General features: G+C 41.5%; 7 protein-coding genes across 7 annotated transcripts; 5 read left to right on the top strand and 2 right to left on the bottom strand.

Annotated features, from left to right (window-relative positions):
* Positions 1-2852: 2852 nt before the first annotated feature.
* On the top strand, positions 2853-4948 carry EAE97_008716 (uncharacterized protein; the record flags this gene model as incomplete). The annotated part of the gene is made up of 5 exons (XM_038879231.1): positions 2853-3128; positions 3271-3429; positions 3500-3761; positions 3899-4716; positions 4778-4948. 5 exons carry the CDS (start codon positions 2853-2855, stop codon positions 4946-4948), a joined length of 1686 nt encoding a protein of 561 aa, XP_038729742.1.
* A 1682-nt stretch (positions 4949-6630) lies between these two features.
* EAE97_008715 (uncharacterized protein) lies at positions 6631-8938 on the top strand (the record flags this gene model as incomplete). Its single annotated transcript, XM_038879230.1, has 5 exons — positions 6631-6758; positions 6815-7116; positions 7242-7298; positions 7351-8146; positions 8221-8938. 5 exons carry the CDS (start codon positions 6631-6633, stop codon positions 8936-8938), a joined length of 2001 nt encoding a protein of 666 aa, XP_038729741.1.
* Positions 8939-9066: 128 nt separating this feature from the next.
* EAE97_008714 (uncharacterized protein) lies at positions 9067-11737 on the bottom strand. The gene is made up of 5 exons (XM_038879229.1): positions 11501-11737; positions 11368-11436; positions 10946-11311; positions 9473-10884; positions 9067-9353 (listed from the first exon to the last, which is right to left on the bottom strand). Exons 1-5 carry the CDS (start codon positions 11577-11579, stop codon positions 9303-9305), a joined length of 1977 nt encoding a protein of 658 aa, XP_038729740.1. The 5' UTR covers positions 11580-11737; the 3' UTR covers positions 9067-9302.
* A 5928-nt stretch (positions 11738-17665) lies between these two features.
* EAE97_008713 (uncharacterized protein) lies at positions 17666-18084 on the bottom strand (the record flags this gene model as incomplete). Its single annotated transcript, XM_038879228.1, has 3 exons — positions 17666-17834; positions 17899-17969; positions 18022-18084. 3 exons carry the CDS (start codon positions 18082-18084, stop codon positions 17666-17668), a joined length of 303 nt encoding a protein of 100 aa, XP_038729739.1.
* A 2575-nt stretch (positions 18085-20659) lies between these two features.
* On the top strand, positions 20660-21166 carry EAE97_008712 (uncharacterized protein; the record flags this gene model as incomplete). The annotated part of the gene is made up of 3 exons (XM_038879227.1): positions 20660-20716; positions 20806-20933; positions 21022-21166. The coding sequence occupies 3 exons, from the start codon at positions 20660-20662 to the stop codon at positions 21164-21166; spliced, it is 330 nt and encodes a 109-aa protein (XP_038729738.1).
* An 870-nt stretch (positions 21167-22036) lies between these two features.
* EAE97_008711 (uncharacterized protein) lies at positions 22037-23821 on the top strand (the record flags this gene model as incomplete). The annotated part of the gene is made up of 4 exons (XM_038879226.1): positions 22037-22159; positions 22216-23011; positions 23216-23297; positions 23356-23821. 4 exons carry the CDS (start codon positions 22037-22039, stop codon positions 23819-23821), a joined length of 1467 nt encoding a protein of 488 aa, XP_038729737.1.
* A 979-nt stretch (positions 23822-24800) lies between these two features.
* Positions 24801-25606, top strand: EAE97_008710 (uncharacterized protein; the record flags this gene model as incomplete). Its single annotated transcript, XM_038879225.1, has 5 exons — positions 24801-24837; positions 24948-24960; positions 25109-25419; positions 25469-25539; positions 25592-25606. 5 exons carry the CDS (start codon positions 24801-24803, stop codon positions 25604-25606), a joined length of 447 nt encoding a protein of 148 aa, XP_038729736.1.
* Positions 25607-25824: the final 218 nt, after the last annotated feature.

Genomic DNA, 25824 nt, shown 5'->3' with positions numbered 1-25824 from the left:
AGATACTGCGCTAGGCTTGATATGTAATGATTAATAATGAGCGGAACGGCTGTCCTCTCCTTTGTATGGTAGAATCCTCCGTAGCGGTACGATTCGTGACATAAAAGTCAAGCCAAATAAGCGAGTAGATGGGTGCGACCGATAATCCACAATAATTGGACACAATGTTGACTGAATACGATCCGTCCCTGTGAAAAGTTTTCGCATTGTAAATAAGCTCCAAAGATCAAAAGTTTGTGCCCCTTAACCATCATTCTCATATTTTCCCATATTCCCTGACTCATATGCGGTGTAAAGGACTTCAAGGCTTCCATTGGAATTTTGGGTATAAATTCAGATGCCACATGTGTCAATTTTCATTCCTTTTTGGTTGCCATTAATGGGAGATGGGATGTTTCTGTTTCTGCATTAATATCTGTGCATCGCTGCATGTGGATTGGTCATCTATCAACAGCGACGGATAAGTTCCAGGACGGTTGTAGTCTGTAGATAAGCATGGGATGAGATAAATTGCAGCAGAATGATACGTTCAATTAAGGTGTGGCGGGAGAATATCGATAGGCAGGGTAAAGCGCACCAACCACGATTCAATCTGAATTCCTGAATCCTGACCGGCTCCCTTGTTTATGAGGCCTGTTTCGGACATTTGATAAGTAAAAGTCGAAGGTGTTTAAGAAAATCGACATTGTGCTCCATAAAGAGTTCCAGCAAGGCAAAGTTGATGGAAGAGAAGGAAACGACTTGCCGGATCATGGAGTTCAGGATAGCCGAGCCTAGTCACCGCAATGCCGCTTTGTAATGCTTTCTACACAAATCAAGAAAATTCTCTAGCTCAAAAATAGTTGATACTAGGGAAATGAACCAAGGTAATAAAAATCGGTTGAAAAGCTTCGCCGAGTAATGAAACTCTAAGAAGATTTGCTCAAGATTACCAAGGCATTAAATTACTCGGAGTGCTAGCATGTATAAGAGCTTATGCAAATTTTATGCTGCAATGCTAAAAGAAATGAAATGTCATGTCTGCAGTATTCCCGTCTTTTTCTCCTTAGCTCACCTTGCTTTTTATTTTTCTTCTTCTTCTTCTTCTTCTTCTTCTCCCTCCTGCAGCTTTCCTTGCTTCGATCTGTCTCAACTTCCTCATAATGTCGAAATCCAATGCAACAATAGTAAAGATACTTACCGACGAACTACCCTTGAACTTCAACCCACTGCATCTCGTATGGAAAACGGATTTGACCGTTGTAGTTGGAATCATGATGATCAATCCATCGATGATCAATAAAATTGGAAAGAGACAAAAAAACCTTATGCCAAACCTAAACTTGATGATGGAAATCTGAGGCTGTACGGAGTATATGTATCGAGTTGGTCCACAGAGGGGCGTCGAATGTGATGAACACGAGAGAGTGTGAAATAATGGAGAAGTTGCAAGAAGAGATCGAATTTTGTCCGAGGTGTTATAGGAAATCTTGGTAGAAGGCGATATTTGATCTGTGGAACCCCTATCCTGATCACCACCACACTATTACGGTCCCTCCGTCCGCACTCTTTAGTAGGTCGTTGTAGTGAATGTTCAGCAAAAGTTTGTACTGAAGGCAGAACCCTTCGGAATACTTTAGAAAGCTTAATGTCCTCTGATCAATTCTAGCTCAAAAGCTATTTGACGGCTGCGATAGCTTCCTCAGATATAGGTACGGGTACTTTATATCGATTCTCTATGCCATTGCCAGCGCGGCGGTCTGGCTCAATCAATTTCCAGTGAAAAATCACCAAAGTTAACCCAGAAGTTTAGCAAACAATATTACTAAATCATGCGACTATTGTATTAATCAATTCTAGAAAAAGCAGTATCGTTTGTACACCGAGATTTCCCCCCTCAGTAGTAAAATACCAGACCAGAGTGCAATCAATGTGGACTAATTATACGCAGTAGTTGGTGCCTTAGTGGCCACTACCCCTGACTAGAAAATTCCCATCCATGATACCTCCCCTATCTTCTGCACCGCCAAGTCATTATGTGCAGGATTTAAGATTAACAGAGGCGGGGATCTATTTTCCATCCACGTTGAAATAGGTACAGTGGCTTAAGAAGTGGTTCATATACGAACAGCTAATTTGTCGAATTCATCAAGGACGTGCCAGCCTGCCAGGTCCCCCACGCCGTTCAACCAGTTCAGCAAGACCTTTCTTTTACACATGACACCTCAATTTGGGTTCAAATTGCTGAATTGGGAATTGCGAACTTTCGGAGATCTTGGGATTGACATGATCAAATCGAAGTTTAGAAGCTTAGAACTTAGAGGAACGTTTGCTGGGTAAGTAGGGTGGATCGCGGGTATTCATTTCCCGCCATAATTACCCTTAATCCTGCTATTATTGTAGGTAAGTACCTGGTAATGTTGGTGGCACTGCAGTCTGCTTCTTGATTCTTCTTCCTCCTACTATACCTTTCCCATGTCCCCAAAATTTATTTTTACAACCACCCCGTCCACGCTCCCAATTTTAGCCTGATTCTATTATCCTTCCAAATCAGTTCCCGGAAAAGTCAGCCCGTTTGTTAGGGAGTACAATTGGAGGATCTCCTATCTGCTAGACTGCATCAAGTACAAGCGTCAGGACATCCACCGTGCCAAGAAATCCTACCTCTCTCTCTATCTCGGGTCGTAGTAGACCACTGATAATTTTCTGCGTCGATTGTCACTCGTTATTGTGTTCTGCGTCAGATAAAGCAAATTGATTACATTCTCGACGCCAATCTAATCAGCTTCTTCTTTGGGGGTTCAGCCTTCTTTGTTTACATGCGACATTTAAGATAGTGGCGGTATCGCGTTACGAGTTCACGATTAGAAATCATGTTGACCACGTCGGAGAGGAGAACTTCGACGGCATTCGTTACTTGGTCAATGTTGTGGGTGGTGTTGTTGACATCCTTCGTGAAGGATGTTCACGCTGCTACTTCAGACGATTGGAGAAGCCAATCTATATATCAAATTATCACGGATCGATTCGCAAGAACGGATGGCTCGACTACCTATGCGTGTAACAATACAGCGCAACTGTATTGCGGTGGGACCTTTCAAGGAATTATCAACCAGCTAGATTACATCCAGGACATGGGATTTACGGCTGTGAGTTTGTCCATCTCAGCTTCTCCTTGCGCTCTTCGTATGAACGATCCTTCTCTCTGTCGTGTCTCGTACGATCGTCGCGGCAGCAGATAGGAGAATCCAATAGCCTGGACATCGTGAACTGACTTGATGCCAAACACAGATCTGGATTTCACCGGTGGTAAAGAATATCAACGAAACAACGAAATATGGGCAAGGCTATCATGGATTCTGGAGTCAAGATATCACTAAGATCAACGAACATTTCGGAACACCAGATGATCTCAAGCTCTTGTCGTCGTCCTTGCACGATCGTGGCATGGTAAGTTGCATTCACATTCTCAACTCAATCATGTGGAACATAAGCTCTAATTCAACTGTGCGCACTATAGTACCTGATGATCGATGCGGTTATTAACGACATGGCCTACGCAGGGAAAGGGAGCGCAGTCGATTACTCCACTCTGGTTCCATTCAACAAAAAAGAATACTTCCATCCTTTCTGTTATATTACCGATTATTCAAACGCAACAAACTTTCAAAATTGTTGGCTGGGAGACGATACAGTTTCATTGCCAGATCTGAATACTGAATCTGACTTTGTCAAGCAGACATGGGAAACCTGGGTAACAGAAATGGTCGCCAATTATTCTCGTATGTACTTCTGATCATGAATCTTACTTACCCCTTGCTCCTTCTGGAAGTCTTGGCTGTGGGGAAAATCTGGGGAATATTAATGCACAATACAATCAATTGCAACAAGAGTGGGCTAACATAAATCCAAACTCTAGTTGATGGCCTTCGTATCGATGCCGCCAAACACGTCGACAAGCCTTTCTGGCCTGCCTTCCAACAGGCCGCTAATACATTCACTATTGGTGAGGTCTTTGACGAGCTGCCTACCAATGCATGCGAATGGGCTGTTGATGCTCTCTCTTCTGTCCTCAATTATCCTGCCTGGTACTATATCACATCTATTCTTTCAAACTCAACGAATGGTATGGGAAGTTTAAGTTACCAATTCGATCAAACCCAACGATACTGTTACGATACCACACTTCTAGGTACTTTTAGTGAGAATCATGATGTTGCTCGTTTTGGATCCTACACGAGTGACGTGTCTCAAAGAAAAAATGCCCTTACATTCGACTTCTTTACAGACGGCATTCCTATTGTATATTACGGGGCCGAGCAAGGCCTTGACGGTAAAGACGACCCTCAAAACCGTGGAGCTCTTTGGCTAAATCCAACTGGGTATGATACTACCGCAGTTCTGTATCAACACATCAAAACTATGAATACCGCGCGTAATGCCGTCAACAATTACATGATAGCAACCAATTACTCTAATTGGAGTCCTTATTGGGCATACAAAGCCTCGGTCATAAAACAAACAGACGACGTATTGGTATTTAGAAAAGGGATGGTCCATTCGATCGTCACAGCTCTCACCAATGTCGGTACCGAAGGAGCGGCCGTTGGACCTTACTACATCGAAGACACCAATTTTAGCGAAGGAAATCTTCTCATTGAAATCTTGAGTTGTAATAGCACTGTCGCAGGATTCGGCGGAACGTTCACCCTCACCTTGACAAATGGAGAGCCACAGGTATGTCGACATAGTTTCAGCGAATGTGCGTAATGTTTGTGATTGCTAATTTTTAAAATAGGTTTGGATGCCGGGCGCCCTTTTGGTCAATACCACGCTCTGTCCTACACCCATGAAGAATGTCAACAAAACACATGCCTCCACCAGCACATCTCTCTCATCTCACACATCACCATCATTAGGCCCAATCTTTACCGCCTTTTTACTATCATCGCTGCTCTTCTTCTCTTAATGACCCTCATGTAAAGCATTGGGTTGCGTTTTGGCGTTTGGGATTAAGTTATTGGGGAAAGGAACAATCGCATAATTGCATGATTGCAGGTAGTTTGTCACATTGTAAGATTGAAGGGAGATTAATTTAGCACGGAATACGGGTAGGAGTAGTCCATTCGGCGATGATATATGAATTGTTGACATTCATGGTGGGCGATTAGAAAGAACATCGACCACATTAGGTGGGATAAATTATCGGAGAAATTCGAATTGTATACAGACATGGGGGATGGACATGTCGTTACATATTTCTTGTATATATTTTAAAGAGAAGGGCTAAATCCAGTAAAAAAAAAGTCGAATAAAGGGGTATGTATTGATGAATCTTAATATAAATGCCACCAATCTTCCACATTCACATTACCTTTTGAATCAATGTGTTTTTGACTCGACATACCTTCCATTATAATTGAATATCCAGCTCCTTGTGAATTTGCAAATTTACAATTCGATTCTTATTTTATAACTTGAAATGAAGTCCTCTCTCTTGGTATCACAAACTACGAGAATTTCACTTACACAAACTTACACAACATCACACACCTTGGAGCGTACAACCCACAGCCACCAACAAATTATTCCTATGCATTATCACAATCTACTATGAAAAGAATCTTGGGTGGCTGATAAGGCTGAGAAAAGCATTCTGTGTGTAATGCGATATCAGGCTCAGACTGCCGGAGCTCAAAATAAGAGTTCCATTTGTCAGACGCAGGGGAAATAATTCATCTCATGTAAGTCAGACGAACGCAGGGGCATTCTTTCTGGGTGCATCACTGTGCCTCTCGCCGCTATATACATGGATACGAAGCAACGGCGGTTACGAAATGTCGGAATTATCATTCAGGGGCGTGAACCTCGTTACTCCAATGTGAGCCTGAGGTCTGTCCGAAGATGAGACATTGTATTATTAATATTTAATAGCTGAAGTCAAGAGAAACTTGGCATCCATTGGTAATGCCCATGGCTTTCGGTGGTTGTTTTACGGATGGAGGATTTAGGGCTGGGCCGCACGGTGGGAGTTACGTTGTAGTGTAGTACGAGAAAATAAATACCTAGGTATCTGCAGTATCTGTTAAGATTTCCTAAAGCTGAATTTGACAGAAATAATATCTAATTACCAAGAGTCTGGGATGAATTGCATCATACCCACATGACTTCTCACGAGTCAGCCAAACTGAGTGTTGAACACCAGCTGCATGCTTCCATGATTAGAATACTGGAGAAGGATGACTGATGACGTCCAAAGAACGAATTTTTACGATCTTCATCAGAGCCTACATGCCAGCCAAGACGATATGTCAGAATAGGAGTGCCGGAGTTTATTGCCTTCATCGGATGATTGGAGCGCATCTCGTCCATCCGAGTCCCGGTGAGGATGCGGGGTATACTTGTAGAATTTTCCGCCTTCTCCATTTTACCCCTCATATCACCCTGCGATATTGGTACCTGATTGATGCAAAAGGTTAAGATGTCTTAGGATGGAGAAATTCTAAGTCTAGAGATGGGTTCAATGGTACACTATAAGCTGCATGTGTGGGACTCTTACGAGAGTCCGAGGTAGATGAATGCTAGAAATATCGTAGACAAACTGCAGTTTTCATGTTGGTCTTTTGGAATTATCGTGATTTGATTTTGAAGATGCGCTCTCTCAGTTGTTCTGGGCAGCAATGGCTGCTCCTCTCTTTGCTTTCTCAATCCATTACTGCACTTCCACAAAATATCAAACCCCGAATCAACAATGGTCTAGCCATCACTCCACCTATGGGGTAGATATACCCTTTCTCTCATGATTTCATTTTCGACATTTCTAACCCAAAACTAGTTGGAACTCTTATAACCATTATTCTTGTTCTCCCAATGAGACTATTATCCATAGTAACGCACAAGCTCTCGTTTCTCTTGGTCTCTCTGCTCTCGGTTACCATTATGTGACTGTGGATTGCGGATGGACTTTGCCTGATAGAGCTTCTGATGGAACATTAACTTGGAATCCTGATCGATTTCCAAGTGGATATCCAGCTTTGGGAACTTTCATTCATGGGTTGGGCTTGGGTTTTGGTGTATATTCGGATTCTGGGGTGCAAATGTGTATGACTGGAACTCCAGCACAGGTGGGAAGTCTATGTGAGTTTATTACTGGCTATTATGGTTGAAATTTCCAAAAGAATCAGTGGAAATATTAGGCCTTCTAGGAATATTTTCCCGATTCAAAGTTTCATGTAAGGAAAACAAATGCTGACAAGGAAAAGATCACGAACTGACAGATGCACAAACCTTCGCATCATGGGGAGCAGATCTATTGAAATGTACACTTCACATTCAAAGCAACACAACGAAGTCTCAAGCTAACAATTTCAGATGATAACTGCTATTCCGATGCAGCAACTGGGTTCCCAAACACCAATTATGCACCCTCGACATCTCCATCTCTCAGATATCAGAATATGACCAACGCTTTAGCCACTCTCAGTAAACCTATTCTTTTCCAAATATGCGACTGGGGCGTTGATTTTCCCTCTACGTGGGCTCCAGCTATGGGAAACACCTGGCGCATCACCAATGATATTATTCCATCTTATCCTACTGTTTCACGAATTTTGAACCAGGCTGTACCACAGACATCGTTCGCTGGTCCTGGGCATTGGCTCGATCTTGATATGTTGGAGGTGGGGAATAATATCTTTACCACGCTTGAGGAACAAACTCACTTTAGTCTATGGGCGATTCTGAAAAGTCCATTGGTCATCGGAGCCGCATTAAAGGATCCGTTGACGAGTATTAGCTCTGCCTCTTTGGCTGTTCTTAGTAACAAAGATGTTATAAGCTACAACCAGGATAGCTTGGGCGTTGCAGCAAGTTTCCGAAGACGATGGACAACAGATGGATATGAAGTATGGGCGGGGCCACTAAGTGGAAATCGCACTGTTGTCGCGGTCATTAATCTCCAAAACACGGAAAGAACACTTACTTTGAATTTTCCAGATGTGGGACTGCAAAAGGCAGGTACTCTCAAGGATGTCTGGGCCAATATTAGTACGAGGAACGTTCTGACCTCGTGGTCTGCGAATGTGGGTGCCCATGGAACGATGCTTCTGGAACTCGGGGGGACGACTGCAGCGGGCACATATGCTACTGATGACGCTGCTGTCTCTGGGTACGTTTATTCACCGTGATTCTTTGTTCTTTTTTTATTTTAACTTTGGTGCTTGACAACTAATTTGATCGTAGCTCAAACATCACATTTTCTAAGATTTACGCCCAAACCTCGAGCTCTAACTACACCGCCACACTACATTTCAATACCACATCCACCTCCTCAACGACCTACACTGTCGCCTCAAAGAAATACACTCTTCCCGCTGGCTCAAATTCCCTTGCCATAGGCTCCCTCTCATTCACAGCATCCAGCACAAACACTCTATCAATAGCCTCCTCCTCCACTCTTCTCCCATCCTCCCTCACCATCACAACTCCTCCCGCGACATTCTACTCCTCATCCAGCATGAGTATCTCCGGCACCGCCACTCACGTAACATGCAGCACCAACTACTGTACCCCAAGCGGCACCAAAATCGGGTATCTGACACCCAGCGGCTCCGCTTCCATTACCGTCAATTCCCCTTCAACATCTACTGCCACTGCTTCTACAAAATACCTCTCTGTCTACTTCTGCAATAATGATATCGCATTCAGTACATCGTGGACTACGGGCACTAATACAAGAAATATGACGATTAGCGTTAATGGCGTAGTGACACGCGCAGAATTTCCACTGAGTGGGAAGAGTTCTGAACTATTTGGAACGAAGGGATGGCAGGACACGGGTATCTTTGGGGTATTGACTAGTGGGTGGAAAGCTGGGAGTAACGTTTTGACATTTAGTAATGCGGCGGGAGGATTGGTGGATTATGCGGTGGATTTGGTGGGGGTGGATGTTTATTGGTGATTCTCTGGCGCCGATGAGATAAAAAGAGGATAAATTTTAAACTCATGTAGTTCCACTGGTATAAATCTTGAAAGTTGCATGTCAATAGTGCAATACATGTAAATAAAGATCAAGTTGATGATGATACCAAATGGAAAGGGTGAGCTTGAAAATTACTTCTGATTAAACTTGTCATCCATTGATCTGCCTTCATTAATCATTCAAGTTCTGGTAGAAAGTAATATGTGCATTCAATTTATAAATATATACAGCTCAATCCCTTTGTCGGAACTATATATGTGCACACCAAAGTTCAATGATTCAAGGTATTCGCACGCCACAATGTACGCTGCAAACTGTCCCACCTCACTTCGTCATTCCACGCTTATGTGAATGTTATATTCACGCTGTTCTGTCCTTGGATTCTCGGAAAAAACTATATCGGCATTAGTATTGTATTGGGTCTGTTGTGCTTGAACGGGAAGCGAGCTAAATGAAGGGGTAATATGGAAAGGGAAGCGAAATATTGCCAGCCCAGTTTTAGAACAAACTTACTTCAAGTGTTAAGGTAACCTTCTGGGAAGAGCTACTGATAGCAGTCAATCCCGCAACAGGAATCGTCAGCCCAGCACTACTACTCGTCCAAGCGCCCCAGGTCCATCGAGCTTGCTGTAATGGTCCCAGATACTGTGTCCAAGCATCACCAGAAACCATGTACGACCCATCTGCATTCAAAGCCTTGATAGCTGCGACTTGTGGTACTCCCGCATAGTTGATTGGAATTGTGAGATCTGTAGTAGTTTGTTTGGTGAAGGAAGTCTGTGAGAGGGTTGGAGTAGCCCATTGCACGATTTGTAGCTGGAGGGGGGCGCCAGCAGAGAAAGTCAAAGTCAGGGTGGCTTTGATGCCGGCGGCTGTTGTGGCGGAATAGAGGGTTGCGAGATAAGCTTGAGTGAAGGTTAAAACACCTGCTGAAGACATGCTGTAAGAGGTGGTTGCTAGTGTTGTGCCCGTGGAGGTTTTGATAGATGTCAGGGTATTTCCATTCAAGAGGTAAGGAACAGATTGTGCGACGACAGCATCGCCGACTTTATGGAAGAGATAAGCTGAAGAGTTCCAAGATGTGGCGAGATAATCAGTCGAACTATCTGCGAGTGAGTTGGAGACTCCTTTAACACCGTTGAAAAGTATGGACATAGAGATAGGATCAATCCAGGTATTTGTAGGACGATCCAAGAAATCGAGTCCATTGTCCCAAATCAAATGAGCAAAATTGAAACTCTTGGCAGTTTTCACAAAATAATCTGTATACTTCCATCTAGCGGCAGGCTCAACAAATTGAGGTGTAGCTTGCCATTCTCCAATCAATGTCGGGATGCCTGTGAAGTTGCCTGCAAATTGTTGGAAGTCCGATGTCAAGGTGGCTTTATCGGCATCAGAACCCCAGATGGTATCTCCCCAAGCGTCAAAAATCAACATGTAGGGTGAGTAGTAATGGAATTGAAGACCCCAAGGCTGACTTGTATAAGTCGTGGGTTTGGTGAACCATTGCTGAGTATAAACAGTGTTCATCTGAAGACCTGAAAGGGTGACGACTCTTTGAGGGTTGTAACCTCCAGCTTGGTTGATGGCCGTAAGGAAGAGAGTGTTGAGTTTGTTAAGTTCGTTCGCATTCTCTTGTGTTGTTCCAGGTGGCTCATTGATAGCTTCAAAGAGCAATTTACTAGATTTGCACTTCATTCTCGTTCCGATTTGAGACCAAAGGGCTGAGAATTTCTCTTCGATCATGGTAAGATTGGCCCCACTGGCAGAAACATCTGCCCAAATCCAAGAATCGTGGTGGACATTGAGAATGACGTACATTCCAGTAGCAAGGGCTTGGTCTACGACTGTTTCAACTCGGTCCATCCAAGTGGTATTGACGGTCCAACTGGGGGAAGAAGTTACAAAATGGTACGCCCATGTTACTACACATCTTGTCAGTACTATTGAAATCATGGATGAGATGGGATTGGAGTGAGATTTTACCTGGTATTCTGACACTATTGAATCCCTCAGCTTTTACTGTTGAAAAGGTAGCAGCAGTGACAGCAGGGTTGTTCCAGGATCCTTCATCTGGTACGGCATCCAATGTATTCCCGAGATTCCACCCTGGGTTTAATGCAGCAAATGCGGCAGAAGCAGTGATTGGGGTGAATGCAGCAGTGCATGCTGATTGGACCGTTGAGGTTCCCGTCGAACTAGTTTTCGAGGATGAAGTTGTGGATGTGATTGGCTTAGAGGTTGTAGATGTTGTTGGTACAGAAGTTACGGATGTGGTACTGGACTTCGTTGTCGTAGTCAGAGTTGTCGGTACTGTGGTGGTGGCAGTACCCGGAACACACTGAGAGAAATCTACAGAAATGAGTATTTCTTCGTCATATAAAGGCACAAATTGATTGGGTTCTTACACGCATTTTGAGATTGACAAACATATCCAGTAACGCAGGTAGTCGCTCCAGTCCAACCACTCCCACCACCTATCTTCAAATCAGTAACTAGGTACCAAGTAGGTAATGATAATATATGTTGGTGGAAATTTACATTGAGTGTATCCTGCAGCCTGGGAGTATACCAACTCCACTGCCAAGGACAGCACGCTGAAAAGTGCAGCAGTTTTCATGGCGTCAACGAGACCTCTATCAAGATAGGGAGATTAGAGACAACTACTTCCAGTAGATTAATATCGATGGGACAATGTCATCTTAAGTACTTTAGGACACATTGCAATTACTATACAGAATGATTCCATAACAATCCCGTCGGGCCATGGCATTTACCTGATCGCCAGACTGAGTAGGGAATCCGTCCGTAAATTAAAAACCATCTACTAAAAACTTCAGCATGTAATCCCCGCATATTCGGCAACAGATCTTCCGCCCCTTCAAGGCTCAAAAGAGATATCACGAGGTGAATGAACGGGTTATTATGTACGGGGCTCCCGGGAGTGAAGTGAAGATATAATTGAAAAAGGTTTAAGACAGATTGCCGAATGTCAGGGGGATCGCTATGATAGGGTGGATAAAATGATTCTTCAACATAGGATATTTGCCGCCAAGAATACTGCCGATATATGTCGGTGGCAGCGGCCCGTAATGTGGGGAAATTGGACCCTAGACATTGTTCTCGTGATACTTGAGTGAGATTTAAGGAAGTAAGATGGAAGCATTTTGGGAATAGCCACAGCTTGGTTGTGACAAGCCAGATACGACTATATCGGTTCCACTTGAGACCGGCACATTAGATCTCGCCTACCCATTGTACTGAGTCTAGAGTTCAACGAATGGGAATAAAGATTGGAGGGTATGTTGTGAATTGTGGATTGAAATAGGTCAATCGTGAAGCAGTCCAAAATTTCATATTATCCTGCCTCGCGACGGGTAGAAAAAACCGAACAATAAGCCCAAAGGAATGAGAGCAAATCTGAAAAAGACTCTTTTCTACAATCGAATTTGAATTCATTTCTGTACTTTGAATACCTTTTAATTGACGAATGAGACTTTTGACTTTGTGGATCTCTTTTCTTGAGAATTCAAATAGCAAGTATTTGCTTTATTGTTTTGATATGGAATTTCGATTGAGGTGTAGAATTCAGTTTTTTCTGTCCGACGAAAGCGTACATTGGTGTTGGGGGCGGAGCCATCACGTGAATCAACGAACCATTATTATCCGCCAGGAAAAGAAATGTTTTACCACGGGATATCAAAATATTGACACTCAATTAGAAGAGTCTCTCAACGTAATACATAAGTATGATGCTTTGATTTTGACCATAGGTAGAATGACCATAGCTAGAATGCGATTGATTTTATGAGAATACTAGCATTTGGTGAGGTTGAAATTGGTGGCAATGATCATGTCCAATTCTGAGGGACTCAATTTAGCAATCTTAAGGTCGAGTGTCTTCCTGATCTGTCGGACCCTTCTACAGTACTAGGCCACTTATATCCGCCCCCCCGCTTATTTTATGGTATCATATATTGCACCACTCTTTTTCAATATTAAATATTAAATCAATCAAGAATTATAAGATTATCAAATTTGAATAAATAAATAATACATTCTTATATTATTGATATATATAAAAATTATTCTGTTGTTAATTCTCAATCTATCAATATTTAATATACCAGCTATTCATTGTAATATAAGTCTCAATTCTAGAAAGTATATTAGTTTTCAAATTATTAAATAATTCTTTATTCAATATATTCCAAACTGCCTATAAATAACTCTTTAGCCTTTAACAAGTATATTCTGATTCACTTTTATTAATAATAATATCAAAAAATATTTTATATACCGTTATTTTTAGGGCTTATTATATATACTCTATAGAATTAAGATTGAAGGAATAAAGAGATTAAATCTTTAATAAAAAAATCTTTTTTTTAAAAAACTAATCTTATATTTTATAAATATAATAAATAGAAATATTATTCTATATAAATTTATACCCTAAATCAAACTTTTCGAAAATAAGACCTACTTTAATTTCAAGAATCTCAAGGTAAAATTTGATGTTATATTTATATTTCATATTTTCAAAATCTCTATTTATTATATATAAATTACTTTTTTTAGTATCCCAAAAGCTTTTTTAGTATATAATCTTTATATTTTTATTTATATTATATATTTCAATTATTTCTGAGTTTTATTTCTAAAAACTAATATGGAAGCATTATTCTAATCTTTTACTTTTTTTTTTACTCTATAGAGTATTTATTTAATTATATAATTAGATTCTATTTTTTAATTATCAATTCTCTATGAGCTAAATATTATTTAAATCATTTAGTAGTATATATTAATATAAACTTTAGTCTTTTCTTATATTTCCAATTGGTTATACTATATTCAATCAAAATTCTCTTAATAATTCTAATATTATAATCAAGCTTAATTTTTTGAATAATTTGTTTATATATAACTTTCGGAAACAATTATATATATTATAATAGTATTTATTTGTTTTATTTAGTACATAATTTAAATCGATTAGTATATAGTAGGTATATGCTATTATTGTATATTAGATCTTGTAAGAGAATGTATTATATAATTCCGCGAGAGAATTCAAGACTTTTTGTAATTTGATAGAAATTGAAGCCTTTTTTTACCTTGTTAACTATTTTGCTATATATATATAAAGTAAGACATTTATAAGAATCATTTTGTATATCTTTAATATATTATATATTATAAATTGAAAGTATAAATAAAATAATAAAATATGATTATGGGAGTGTAATACGTGAAAAAACGCATTTTGTGGAGTTTCGGCTAATAGAAGTGCACGGTGACTGTACATACTCTCTGAGGGTTTCCAAGCGGTATCTTTTGGCTCCTAGGGGCTGGTGTTCTCGTTTATAACCACGCTAACCCTAATCCCGACTCTGGGCAAGTCACGTGCATATGATCCCTCAGGTAAAGCATTCTGAAGGTTGGAAGACCCGAAAGACACTTAGATTGTGATTCGTTGGAAGGGATGATGTCCTTCGGCTAATTTCAGGTGCAGACATAACAGGAAATATATACTAAATTAAACACCCTCTTTCCAACAAGCAGACGGGCTTCTGGCGCAATGGCAACGCGTTTGACTTCGACTTCTGTTAGAAATAACAGTATTCTCCATCAAAAGATTGCAGGTTCGATCCCTGCGGGGCTCATCGCGATACTTTTGCAATTCTGGGCTCCTACAGCTTCGTTGTGCAGTTGGAATCATAAGAAATAGTTAAGATTTGAGGAAGTTGTGGAAGTTTGAAGTTTTTTGGTGATTATTTTCCCAGACGATCTTTATTCTGCCATTTGTTTTCATTACAAAGCTGCTACAGTCCCCTATTTGTGGCTATCAACTTCTGTACTATAAAGCTAATAGGTAAAGTAGGTCTCCTAATATTTATGCTTGGACTCCTGCTTGTGACCTATACAAGTGCTTCCAAAAAGCGTTTGACCATATTGTTAGGATGTGAAACTATTCATAGAATTCGTCAAAGTGATAGGGAGCGGAATACGTAGGTTACAAGGGAATCTGAGTGACTACCTAACTAGGTAGATCCGAGGAAGTGGGAATAGCTTCAGATCAAACGTTTATAAATTGATAATTAAAGCTACCTGGCTTTTCGAGACCTTGATTTGAGCACAGCATATAATTTCAGAGCTGTTCTTCTAAACTTTTAAGATTCCGAGCCTAACAATATCTTAAAAATTTCATAATAGCTCAAAGAGCACTCAACCGATCAAAAGCGAGGACAGTACATATTGTATTTTCCAGTCCCCTCATATGAATTTGTTCAGGACATGGATTGGAACACTGATCGAATTCAAGGTTTTGCAAGGCCAATAAAACAATTTCTTGATTGTGATGTATTATGCTATATCTGTACTTTTATACAGAATCCGATCTGCAAGATGTGGGATTATTCGGCACGGAACCAAACTGCCTAGCCCTAAAGCATTCCACGAAAATTGAAACCTTGGCACCGCGGTATTTTTATGGGCCCTAAATCATATGAGCCAATCCAGAACAAGATCTATTTATACTACATCAAGATACCTCCTTCCAATCATCATCTCTCCCTTAGGCTAATCCCTCAACATCAACTTTTCGAATTCTCATTCATGACATGCTATCAACACCACTTCAAATGGGTACATCATCACTTCCTTGTATCCACATCCAGAATCGGAATACATACTTCTATGACAACGGCATTCCTCAATTAAAAACGCGATGGTTTCTAACGCGAAGGCAACGCGCCCACCTGACTTTGATTATGTTTCGGAAGCGTGCGCTACCGTTGGTATGCAAGAGACTCAAGATTTGAGAAACACAAGGCAGAAGGACAAAAGCTTGACCTGGAGGATAGAAAAACTTCCATTTGAAGTCGGGGGGTGGATGATTTGTGGGTTTACTTTAGAGACAAGTGGATCTGGGGATTCCAGACAAATAGCTCTCTGAGCCTGTCGGTTGTCTATTTGCATCGAGATTTTCATCATCAGCATTGCAAGTGCCCTTTGCCCTCTCCAGTCTCTGGATTCGCTTCTCGGTCAGGAATTTTGTAATGGCATCTCAATTAACTCGAGTCGGCTGCTGTCAAAACAAGGAACTCAAGAGTATCAAATAACCCTATAGAATTCAACGTAAGATATCATAGCAGCGAAGAAAAGGCACCGAAAGATTTGAGGGAATTGTCTTCACCCAAGAGTGTAGGGAAAACATGGAGAATTTTTTTGGGGGGGGGGGTGTTCAAGAACAAGTCATTTCGTTTCTATAAAAGAAGGTTACCGACAACGAAGAGTCTCCGATACCCAGACAAACGGCCAGAAATGGAGTTTCAAGAGGAAAACAGATTCGCGATAGTAGAGATCGAAGAGTCAAAAGATACCGCAGAGGTTATAGCGCCCGGAGTGAATGAAATGTAAATCTCTTACAATTTGTACCACTCCCAACTCAACAAATAGAAAGGAAAAGCCAGGTAGACTTTCAGATCGCTTGCTTTGAATACATTCATGAGTCCAAACCCCGTATTCAGGAGGAAGTAACCAGTGGAAAGATTTCATCTCCACAAGTTGCTACTGGCAGTGGCAGAATAGATGTCAAAAGGTATCGTGGACAAGGTCGTTAACCCTACAGCTATTGATGGTCGAGTTTAGCGAGAGAAGTTTTGTCTCAGGGGCAAACGTCCTTGTACTTTCCATCAGCTCTCTCATCAATCCCGTTCCCGGTCAGTGCTCAGAACGTAATGGGAAGGATCTTGAGCTTATCTTCCTTGGAACATCAAACCACACGATTAAAGCCCATGCAAACTTTTCCCTGATTGTCAATTACCACCTTGATCGTTCGATCCTGCGAAGACAATTTCGCCAGAAGCTTTCTCAAAAGCGGAATCGATCTCGAGAGTACTGAATGTATTAAATTTTTGTACCGGAGATATGTCTCATTGTCTCCCCATCCCCATATCTCTCGCTCCTCTTATCATCGCCTGCCTTCTCAACACCTCCCACCCTCCTCTTAGCCACCCTCTTTCAATCTTTTCCCTTTTTCAGTTTTGATTTTTTAATTTCTCCCTTTCTCCTTTTTCTTCCCCTCGTGGCCAAGGAATTGTAAGGCTATCGTTAGTGGTCACCAAACATTGGGTAAGGGCCTCTTCTTGCTGCTTCTAATTCGTACATACCAGCAAGACCGCAAGCCCATTGGAAAGAACCATGTCCAGCTTTTGGATTCGACGTCGCTGCGCAGGAGGGCATGCATGTTCTATTGTCCTCTCAAAAAAATCATGGTCATCTCACACACCCAAACGATGGCCCTAAATTGAGATGCCGAAATCACGAGTGTGATGATTTAATCGCCATAATATCAGGTACAGCTCTCGAGCTCGTCTCGTTGGCTCTTTGTTGCTCTTTGGCGAATTGATGAACGTGCTTTTGTACCAGCCATCTGCTCACCTTTGTGGCCATGCAAACAGTCAAGAGAATCGAAGCTGAGACCATGGGATCAGCCACACAAAAGTGTCATTTTTCAAGGCCGCGCGGCTTGGTTTAGAAAGCATAGTGTCGCCATAGTATTGTGAAAGCGGATCTCATACATTCTGGTTACAAAGAGAAAATTTATTTCCATTTCATATTGAGCAAGTGCAATTATTTGAACAACGTATCAAGTGTGAAAACGAGGCGCATAGCAATTACACACATAGAAAACCACCCTCAAACTGTCGCAGGCGTTACGATCGCGCTCTCGCTCCGAAAATCCTCCCAGGCCAACTTGAAATTGCCAGCGGCGTTTTGGTAAGCAGCCACCGCCCTTGTTTGAACCCGAACCGCTTCTTGGAAAGCTTCCCACGCCAGAATTTCTGCGTTTCTGCTTGCCGCAAAACTATATAAATCATTAGCATTCTGAACCACATATCAAATTCCAAGACAAGAGAAGGACAACTTACTTGATCTTGACCGAGGGAATGATTGTGGGTGAGGCTAGCCTATCTGAAACATCTTGTGGAATGATGACGCGCTATATATAGTCAGTAATAACACATACATTGAAGTGAAGGATGCCAACTTACTCTTGGCAAAGGTCTCTCACGGTCTGGTCGATCGCGACTGTGGTAGTTTTTGGTGCGGGACATTTGGATATCGATTTTGGATCTCTGGAGGAATTGTTAGCAGTTGTTACATATTGCTGTGTAAGATATGGGATGTAATTAAAGAATGTCAGCATATGAACATCAAGTTGGATATGTCAATCGACGGTTGTATCAATTGATAGATGGTCTTGATAAAGCCAATTGAATTGATGAAGCATTCGACGGAAGGATGATGATACTTCCAAAAGCTCTTCTTCTTCTGGGATGGCATTGAAGGAAAAAAGGAGAAGACGAGGAAGAAGAAGAAGAAGAAGAAGAAGAGGAATCGGGAATTATCTAGGCATGGTGGGACTTCGCTAAGAATGAGCATTTTGAAAGAGGAAGGAACCAGGACATCAGGTGATTCTCCCTATGTATGAATATATTGGTGGTGATGGTAGTGGTGGTTACCCAAATTGGTAGCCACACAGAGAAGCGAGGCATCGCCATCACTTCACCTTCATATTTTCGGCAATTCTTGGTTCTACTTGCACGACGAAACCAAGTCAGAACTGGTTACCCAAGAAGAGAATCCAGAGCCAAAAATACGTGTGATTATTTTGAACTCATAAGAGAACAAGACAAGTGACACTACAAATGAGGTGCAACATGCTCCATGAAAATTTTCTGATTGCCGGCGCATTTGTCTTTTTCAATATCTCTCTCGGATATCCAATGTCCCCAGTGGACTCTTGAAATCTATCTCAAGATTACTTCCTCCTCCACCTCTCTCGCTATCAGTCTCTAGTTCTATCTCAATGCTAACGCCTTGTCTCTTCATCCACCGACTATTCTCATATCATGACATTATCTTCATGAGATCTACTGCTGCTGATTCGATATATAGCACTATAGGTATGCGTGATCCTTGCCTTCAACCCATCATACTTCGGAATACCTATAATAAGACGCATTTTATAATCCAGATTGATCGATCGTGGAAATTCGCAAGTTCATTCGAAGAACGTTTGTGCTTTTCAGAATCAGTGGAGGAGATGTGATTAACTCGACGAGTCTGACTCAACGAAGACATCACTCATATCTTCGAAGCAGGACAGTCTTCTTCATTGCCAAAACAGCGTCGTCACACCATGAGAGACTGTCACGAACCAAACACATTCGTTGGATACTTCCAAACCTGCACGGCGCTTAGAAACTATCTTCGGAATTGGATTTCTAAATGAACGTATCCTCCATCTTCGATGACAATACGGACATGTTCACAACATGGGAAATGACAGGTGGACAATCACCAGAAGACCCATGTTTTACACTACAATATGCAGCCATCCCTTTGTGTATTCTGGTATTCTGTAGAGAAAATGGAGAAGGTATCGAGGTCCGTGATGTGTCATCAGAAGTACCAGAGGAACCCCAGTAGCGGCTGCACAAGATGGATCGAACAACAGGAGAGGCAAACATAGATAGACGCAAATAAAAACGTGGGAGAGAACACCACTGAGCGGGTTTATGTGAAGCAAAATTCTCTAGGTAAGAAACTCATCGAGAATGATCAATTGCTTTCTTGGGATTGAAATGGCTATTATATAGGGGATCCAATAGTTTGAAATGTACTAGGTAGTTCAATAATATGATGGTTGGAATGTTTAGAAGAGATTAGAAACCTGAAAAAAGTTCAATATTCTAATCAAATTCAAGATCTCAAATCATTTGAATGTTCTAATTGATTTGAAGATTTGATAATCTTAATTATTGTTGTACTACAGTTCGGACTATTGGATCCCTTGTGTAGTTGATTTTTTTTAGCTCCAGCGGGACGGAAAAACGGTGAAACCGAAGGCAAACACTCTTTTCAGACAATCATCGTACCTATTAGTCAAAAGATGAATAAAGATATGCCATGCCATCTGCATTCTATACTATGTGTACCTTGGTATTTCTATGTAAATTAATATTATTATAAATCCCCGAGACAAAAGTGTCTTCAATGGCCTTACATGAGAGGTTGAGTGTGGTAACAAGTCGGCCATTTGAAAAGCCGACCATTACTGCTTTTTTCGCTCAAACAAGAAGCTGAAATCCGCCATCCAATCTCCTGGCGTGTTGAACTCCACAATTTCCCTCCGAGCATAAGTGCTTGAGAACAAGTCAGTCACCAAAACTATTCGAGTACTTCAACACGAAAATCATGCTATGGCTGTGCTGCCAACAAACGGGAAGCTGTGATTGTATAAGGGTTGAATCGAAACAAAGGCAACCCATGAAGCTTCCGCTATGATGTCTTGAGTTGTGGGGAATATGCTCATGCAATGACCCGTGCCACGTCTGTTCCACCACCTCCTCGGACTCTCAAGCAATTGTTGGATTCGGACAGCTTTCGAGAATGCGTAATCCGAAGCTATTTTTACTTACAAGTTGTCAATGCATTAGTATCACAGGTACGACATTGAGAGATGTCTAATATGGAGATCTTCGCCGCCTCGAATTATATAAAGGACAAGAAAGCCAACTTTATTGCTTTACAACATACAACCAAATCACTACAAGACGAATCTCATCAAGTCACTCAACCACCTCAGCATTAACAATTTACATTCCAAATCTCATAACCGCAATCATGAGCCCTATTTCCCGAGTCGTCACCTTCACTCCTAAGCCAGAGAAGCTCGAGGAAGTAAGTTTATTCCTTCCACCGAATCCCCAAGTCATCTTCTTATTGTCTTCGATTATCTATTCACATTCTCTAACGCAACACTTTAACAGTCTCTGTCCGAAGGTGCTAAGTTCGCCAAAGTTGTTGAAGACAACGAGCCAGGCTGCCTTATGTACAAAGTATCGAAGACCAAGCCTTTGTCAGGTGATGGCCCAGAGCAAATTGTTATGGCTATGATGTAAGTGACTTGTCTTTCACACGTTACCCTTTGTCCTTTCCTCTTCCATTTCATATATCCCGGATTTATGGCTGACTAGATCTTACAGATTCAAAGATGAGGCGGCTTTCAAAGCTCATGAGGAGAGTGCTCATGTTCAATCATACAAGGCTGATAGCAAGGCAGCCGAGTTTTTGATGGCACCACCCGATATTAGAGTTGTAACTCCTGCTGGAGGATTCAGCAGAACTTAATTATTTCGAGGGTTCTAATCAGGGTTAAACTCTTTATCTGTATTGCATTGTTTAGATATCCAATGAAGCGCACGTTAACAGCATCCATTTTGATATTTAAGTGAATGGTTATCCTCAAAGTATTCTCTGTGAATCATTGACTCACTAATTGCCATTCCAATTATGACATGAAGCTCGACGACGACAAGAGATCCTTACTAAAGGCAATTTGTAGTCATTTTGTTCCTACCACCATACTGTGAATGATCTGAACATAGTTCTGATACCGAAAGGCAGATAGATAACTACTTTCATCAGAACATGCATCATTAGTTCACTACAGGTGTCCAATGAATCAGGAGAGTAAGTTGATATGTGTCAACAATAGCTTGGAGGGAGGACCTGAATTCAAGATGATCACACCGGGTAACAGTCATAAACATCGAAAATTTAGTTCTCAGGATATTAGTGGCTACACTTCTCCAATGACATACAAACAGATTTCAAACTAAGGGTGTCTGATAGTCCGAACTGCAGTCCAACAATCAAAAGCTTTAAAACATTCAATCCCTTCCTAACATTGAAATAGATTTGGTTGTTGAACTATTTTCATGAGATTGATAATAGGATCTTCAGAATTTGCCCGCACTATTGAAAAAGCCATTATAACTTCAGACTTATCAGCCACGCAAGTGAACCAGAGGTAGGAGAATTAAAAGAGGATGGCGTGGGGAGAAGTGATTTGGCTGTCAGGGTTGAATTAGCATTTAACTCCATGCACACCTAGGTGATACCCCGCCCCCGCTATATCAAGAACATTACTTATTAGCACCGTGCGATGATGTTCATCTCATGAATTAAATACACAACATTGAAATATCTCATCATAAAATGGAAAAGCGTCGGTCTTTTAGATCCCCGGAGAATTGGCTTCAGTCCTCCAAGAGATACGTCATCGCCTTCACTGCATTTGTGATCCTTATCTTCGTCGTACAACTTGTACCAAATTTCGCGGTAAGCGTCCGCCACCAGCCTAGAAGATAGATTCAATATTAACTAAAAGCAAATAGTCTTGGCAATTGAGATCATTGATGGTTGGAGATATTGGGTTGTCCAGATACGAGAAGTTTCGGAGATGCTCTGTAAACACATTTCTTGAAACCGGTTTGCCATGGCTAGAAACCGCTTCACCTATCGTACTCTCAGAGTTCGTCCAGCGGAGAGATAATCTAGCTGTCGCTCTTGATAGTGATGAAATAGATGCATTTATCGTTGAGCCAGGATATACATTTCAATATTATGCCAACGTTAGTCAAAAAGCCTGGGAAGTATGGGAGCCTGAAGAGCGACCATTTCTCATGATCATTACACCTCATTTTGATACAAGTTTGAGGAGGGTTGTTGCAAAGACATCATTTCTGGCACCGCATTTCGAGGAAGGGAGAGTAAGAATGCTCGGTATGCCTTTTGAAGAGGACCTGTACATCGTTACTTGGGAGGAACACTGGGATCCTTATTTGACGCTTTTGAAAAATTGGCATAGTGTTGTCGGTAAGAAAGATGCAGGATCTACTCAAGTTCCAAAAGTGATGGTCGACGAAGAAATGAGAGACTTCATCCAGAGAGGCCTCGGCGAAAATGGCTTCGAAGTGGTGGGACTTGCTGGCAGTGTGAAACGAGTGAAGCAAATGAAAACAGCTGGCGAAGTAAATATCCTCAGGGCGGTCAATACAGGAACTGTCGAAGCACTGCGAGCTATGAGGAAGTGTATGGTGACAGGCTTAACTGAAAACGAGGTCATGGCTGGACTTGACAGTACAATGCGAGCTGGTGGAATGGATCCATTCTTTGATATCGTGCTTTTTGGTAAGCCAATAATTGATTCTCTCAAGTTCTCTCGCAAAATTGTTCTCCATTATTTCCTATTCCTATTTTACACCTACCTTCCCACTATATAAAACTGGCTTGTGACGCAAATCAATTTTTTGTGCCTACTAATCATCTCACACTTCTCATTTGGACGGAAAGGAGTATGAAACATAACAAAGAATAGTATTGATCTTCTAATAGATGAGAATGCTGCAATGCCACATGGTGGACCAAATGGAAGTAAAGTTCTGGAAGAAGAGACCCTCGTGTTAATTGATGTCGGGTGAGCTTGAAGCACTTCACTCCTTGAATGTATCTAAGCTAATGTGATAACTCAAAAGTTCTCATCTATATGGATATTCTTCAGACATTTGCCGAACATTCTTTCCACCCTTCTTCTCGGAACCGAAAGATCTTTCGCTTCTTTCACCAATCGTCCAACACAAAATCGCAATTTGGGACGTAGTATTCGAGGCACAAACTAAAGCACTAGATGCATTGAAACCGAATTCATCATGCGCTTCTGTAGATATAGCAGCTCGAAATGTCATCGCTGATGCCGGCTACGAGAAAGCATTTACACATCGCGTTGGGCATGGAATTGGTATCAAGGCGCATGAGAGTCCTTATTTGAATAAGGGGAATGTAGAAGAACTCCTGGATTTAGGTATGGCGTTCACGTTAGAGCCTGGAATATACCTTGAAGAGAAGTTTGGCGTGAGGCATGAAGACGTTTTTGTCGTGAGAGAGAATAGCGAAGCAGAGATTCTTACAGGTTCCCGGGCGAAAGGCCCATGGGATCCATGATGCAGTGCGGATGATATTGTAATTGAAACATGAGCAGTTATCCGAAGCCCGAAGGACGTTGCAGCAATACACTACAGGGTCAATACCGACCAAACCAATCAGTAGTTTAACGTTTATAATGGTCAACCAATGGAAACTATTCCATGTGACAATTCATTTTTTGTTGCACGTCGTAGGGCGAGAGGGCGAGAGGGCGAAAAAAAGGGCGAAGGGCGCGAAAGCCCGAGGTGTCAGGGGCTAAAAGGGCGAGGGCCGACGACATTTTAGCAATTTCATTGGCTAGCTAGATTGCCGGAGGAAAAAGAGAAACCTGTGTTATTCTCATAATTATCTCATTTACTTTGCTTGAATTGATATTGAAGAGCTTGAATTGCATTCTGGTGTAAAAGGTTTCCTGCGTTTGGAATTAGAATTCGGGTTGACAGAAAAGCACCAAACCAAAAATTATGGGGCACAACTAATAAGCTTCATTTTAACTACATTCGGGCAAAATTTCCATCGCTTCCTTATCTCAGATCAACGACGACCCCTTCATTCAACATTCAACATTCGCCATTTTTTCTGCATAAGAATGCATCAGCTACGGGAGCTAAGAACAATCAGCCGGTTAAGCTCTTAAGGTATCGAGGGTATCTGACGCAAAGATACCGACGATGCACGTTCCATCTACAGATAGTCATACCCCCAAATAATATCTAGAGCGATAGCTAAGACATGTCGATACCTATCAAAAACACAACCTGAATTCGAATCCGAAATCCGCCCGTATGCCTTTCTTGTCGTGCCCGAGCTCCAAATGTACCCCTCCTTAGATTTCAGAAAGGCATATCATACCCCGCGCATTTCCTATTTCAGCAATACAGTCCATGGAATACATTGAGAATACCTCATATGGCAAATGTTCTTGCTACAGTGGGATGGCTCAACAACTTGGTGGTTTCGCATCATCGGGAGCTGATAGCAGTGATGGATATATAAGATGAAGGCACCATGGACGAAGAAAGCGAATCTTTCCAGTTCGACACACACTCTTCTTATTACCTGCAGGAACACAAGATATACCTTACAATAACTTCATATTCACGAATCAACTCTCTTCAAGAACTGTGCAAGTTACTGTGAGAAGATAAGAACTCAAGGTATGAATACGGTCATGATCCTATTCAATATTCCCATTTCCTTGGTCACCACATATCACCTTTATAACAGCTTACTATCTCATCCATACTTCACCCTCATCGCCCTCTTTATCCATTCATCAAGACTAACAATGGGTTCTATGATCAGTAAAGCTAAATCGTCCAAATCCTCACCAAAAACTGAAAAGATGTCTTCTCTCCCATTCACATACCACGCCAATGCTCAAACCGAGTTCAAGCCTCCTCTCATTGCCAACGAGAACGCATTCCTCGGTGATGTGGCAGTGTCTACCGATGAAGCTGCACCACTATCAGCTGGCTTCTACAGATTAGAAAAGGGCACACCATTGATCTACGAATACACATACCATGAGATGAAGATTATCGTTGATGGAGAGTTTGATATTAGCGATGAAACTGGACAGAAGGTCCATGCCACCAAGGGCGATGTTTTCTACTGTAAGTTGCTCAGAAATACTTTGGAAGCCTACACTCTAACTTGGTTTAGTTCCAAAGGGAAGCAAGATTACTTTCACTACAGAAACTTTCGGGTTGGGATTCTTCGTTGGACAGAGAAAGGTGTGTTTCAAAAAAGCTTCACGTACTTGAATATGACCTAACTATTTGACAGACTGGAACCGCATAAGAGTGGAATATCAGTCAATTGGAATCGGATAATGGGATAATGAATTATGGAGTCTATCTGCTGTTTGTAAATACAATTAGCAATGTCATGAATTATGATGCACTACTTGATGATCTCGTCTGATACTACTTGTCCTTGATCTACGATTTTCTGGCTAGTGCCGAAGATTATAGAACCCTATCATTTTTTGGGTTGTTTCATTGGCCGTGTTCTCATTA

Source organism: Botrytis byssoidea (genome assembly GCF_014898295.1).
Source record: "Botrytis byssoidea strain MUCL 94 chromosome Unknown BBYS_019, whole genome shotgun sequence".
Classification (NCBI taxonomy): Eukaryota; Fungi; Ascomycota; class Leotiomycetes; order Helotiales; family Sclerotiniaceae; genus Botrytis; species Botrytis byssoidea.
This window is presented reverse-complemented; position numbering and strand designations above follow the sequence as displayed.

Bases quoted from the DNA above. Each gene is read 5' to 3' on its own strand.
- EAE97_008714 (XM_038879229.1), bottom strand. From the start codon at position 11,579: ATGAAAACTGCTGCACTTTTCAGCGTGCTGTCCTTGGCAGTGGAGTTG. The intron at 11,437-11,500 runs GTAAATTTCCAC...ATTTGAAGATAG, and splicing joins GGCTGCAGGATACACTCAAT to GTGGTGGGAGTGGTTGGACT. The intron at 9,354-9,472 runs GTAAGTTTGTTC...ATGCCGATATAG, and splicing joins AGGTTACCTTAACACTTGAA to TTTTTTCCGAGAATCCAAGG.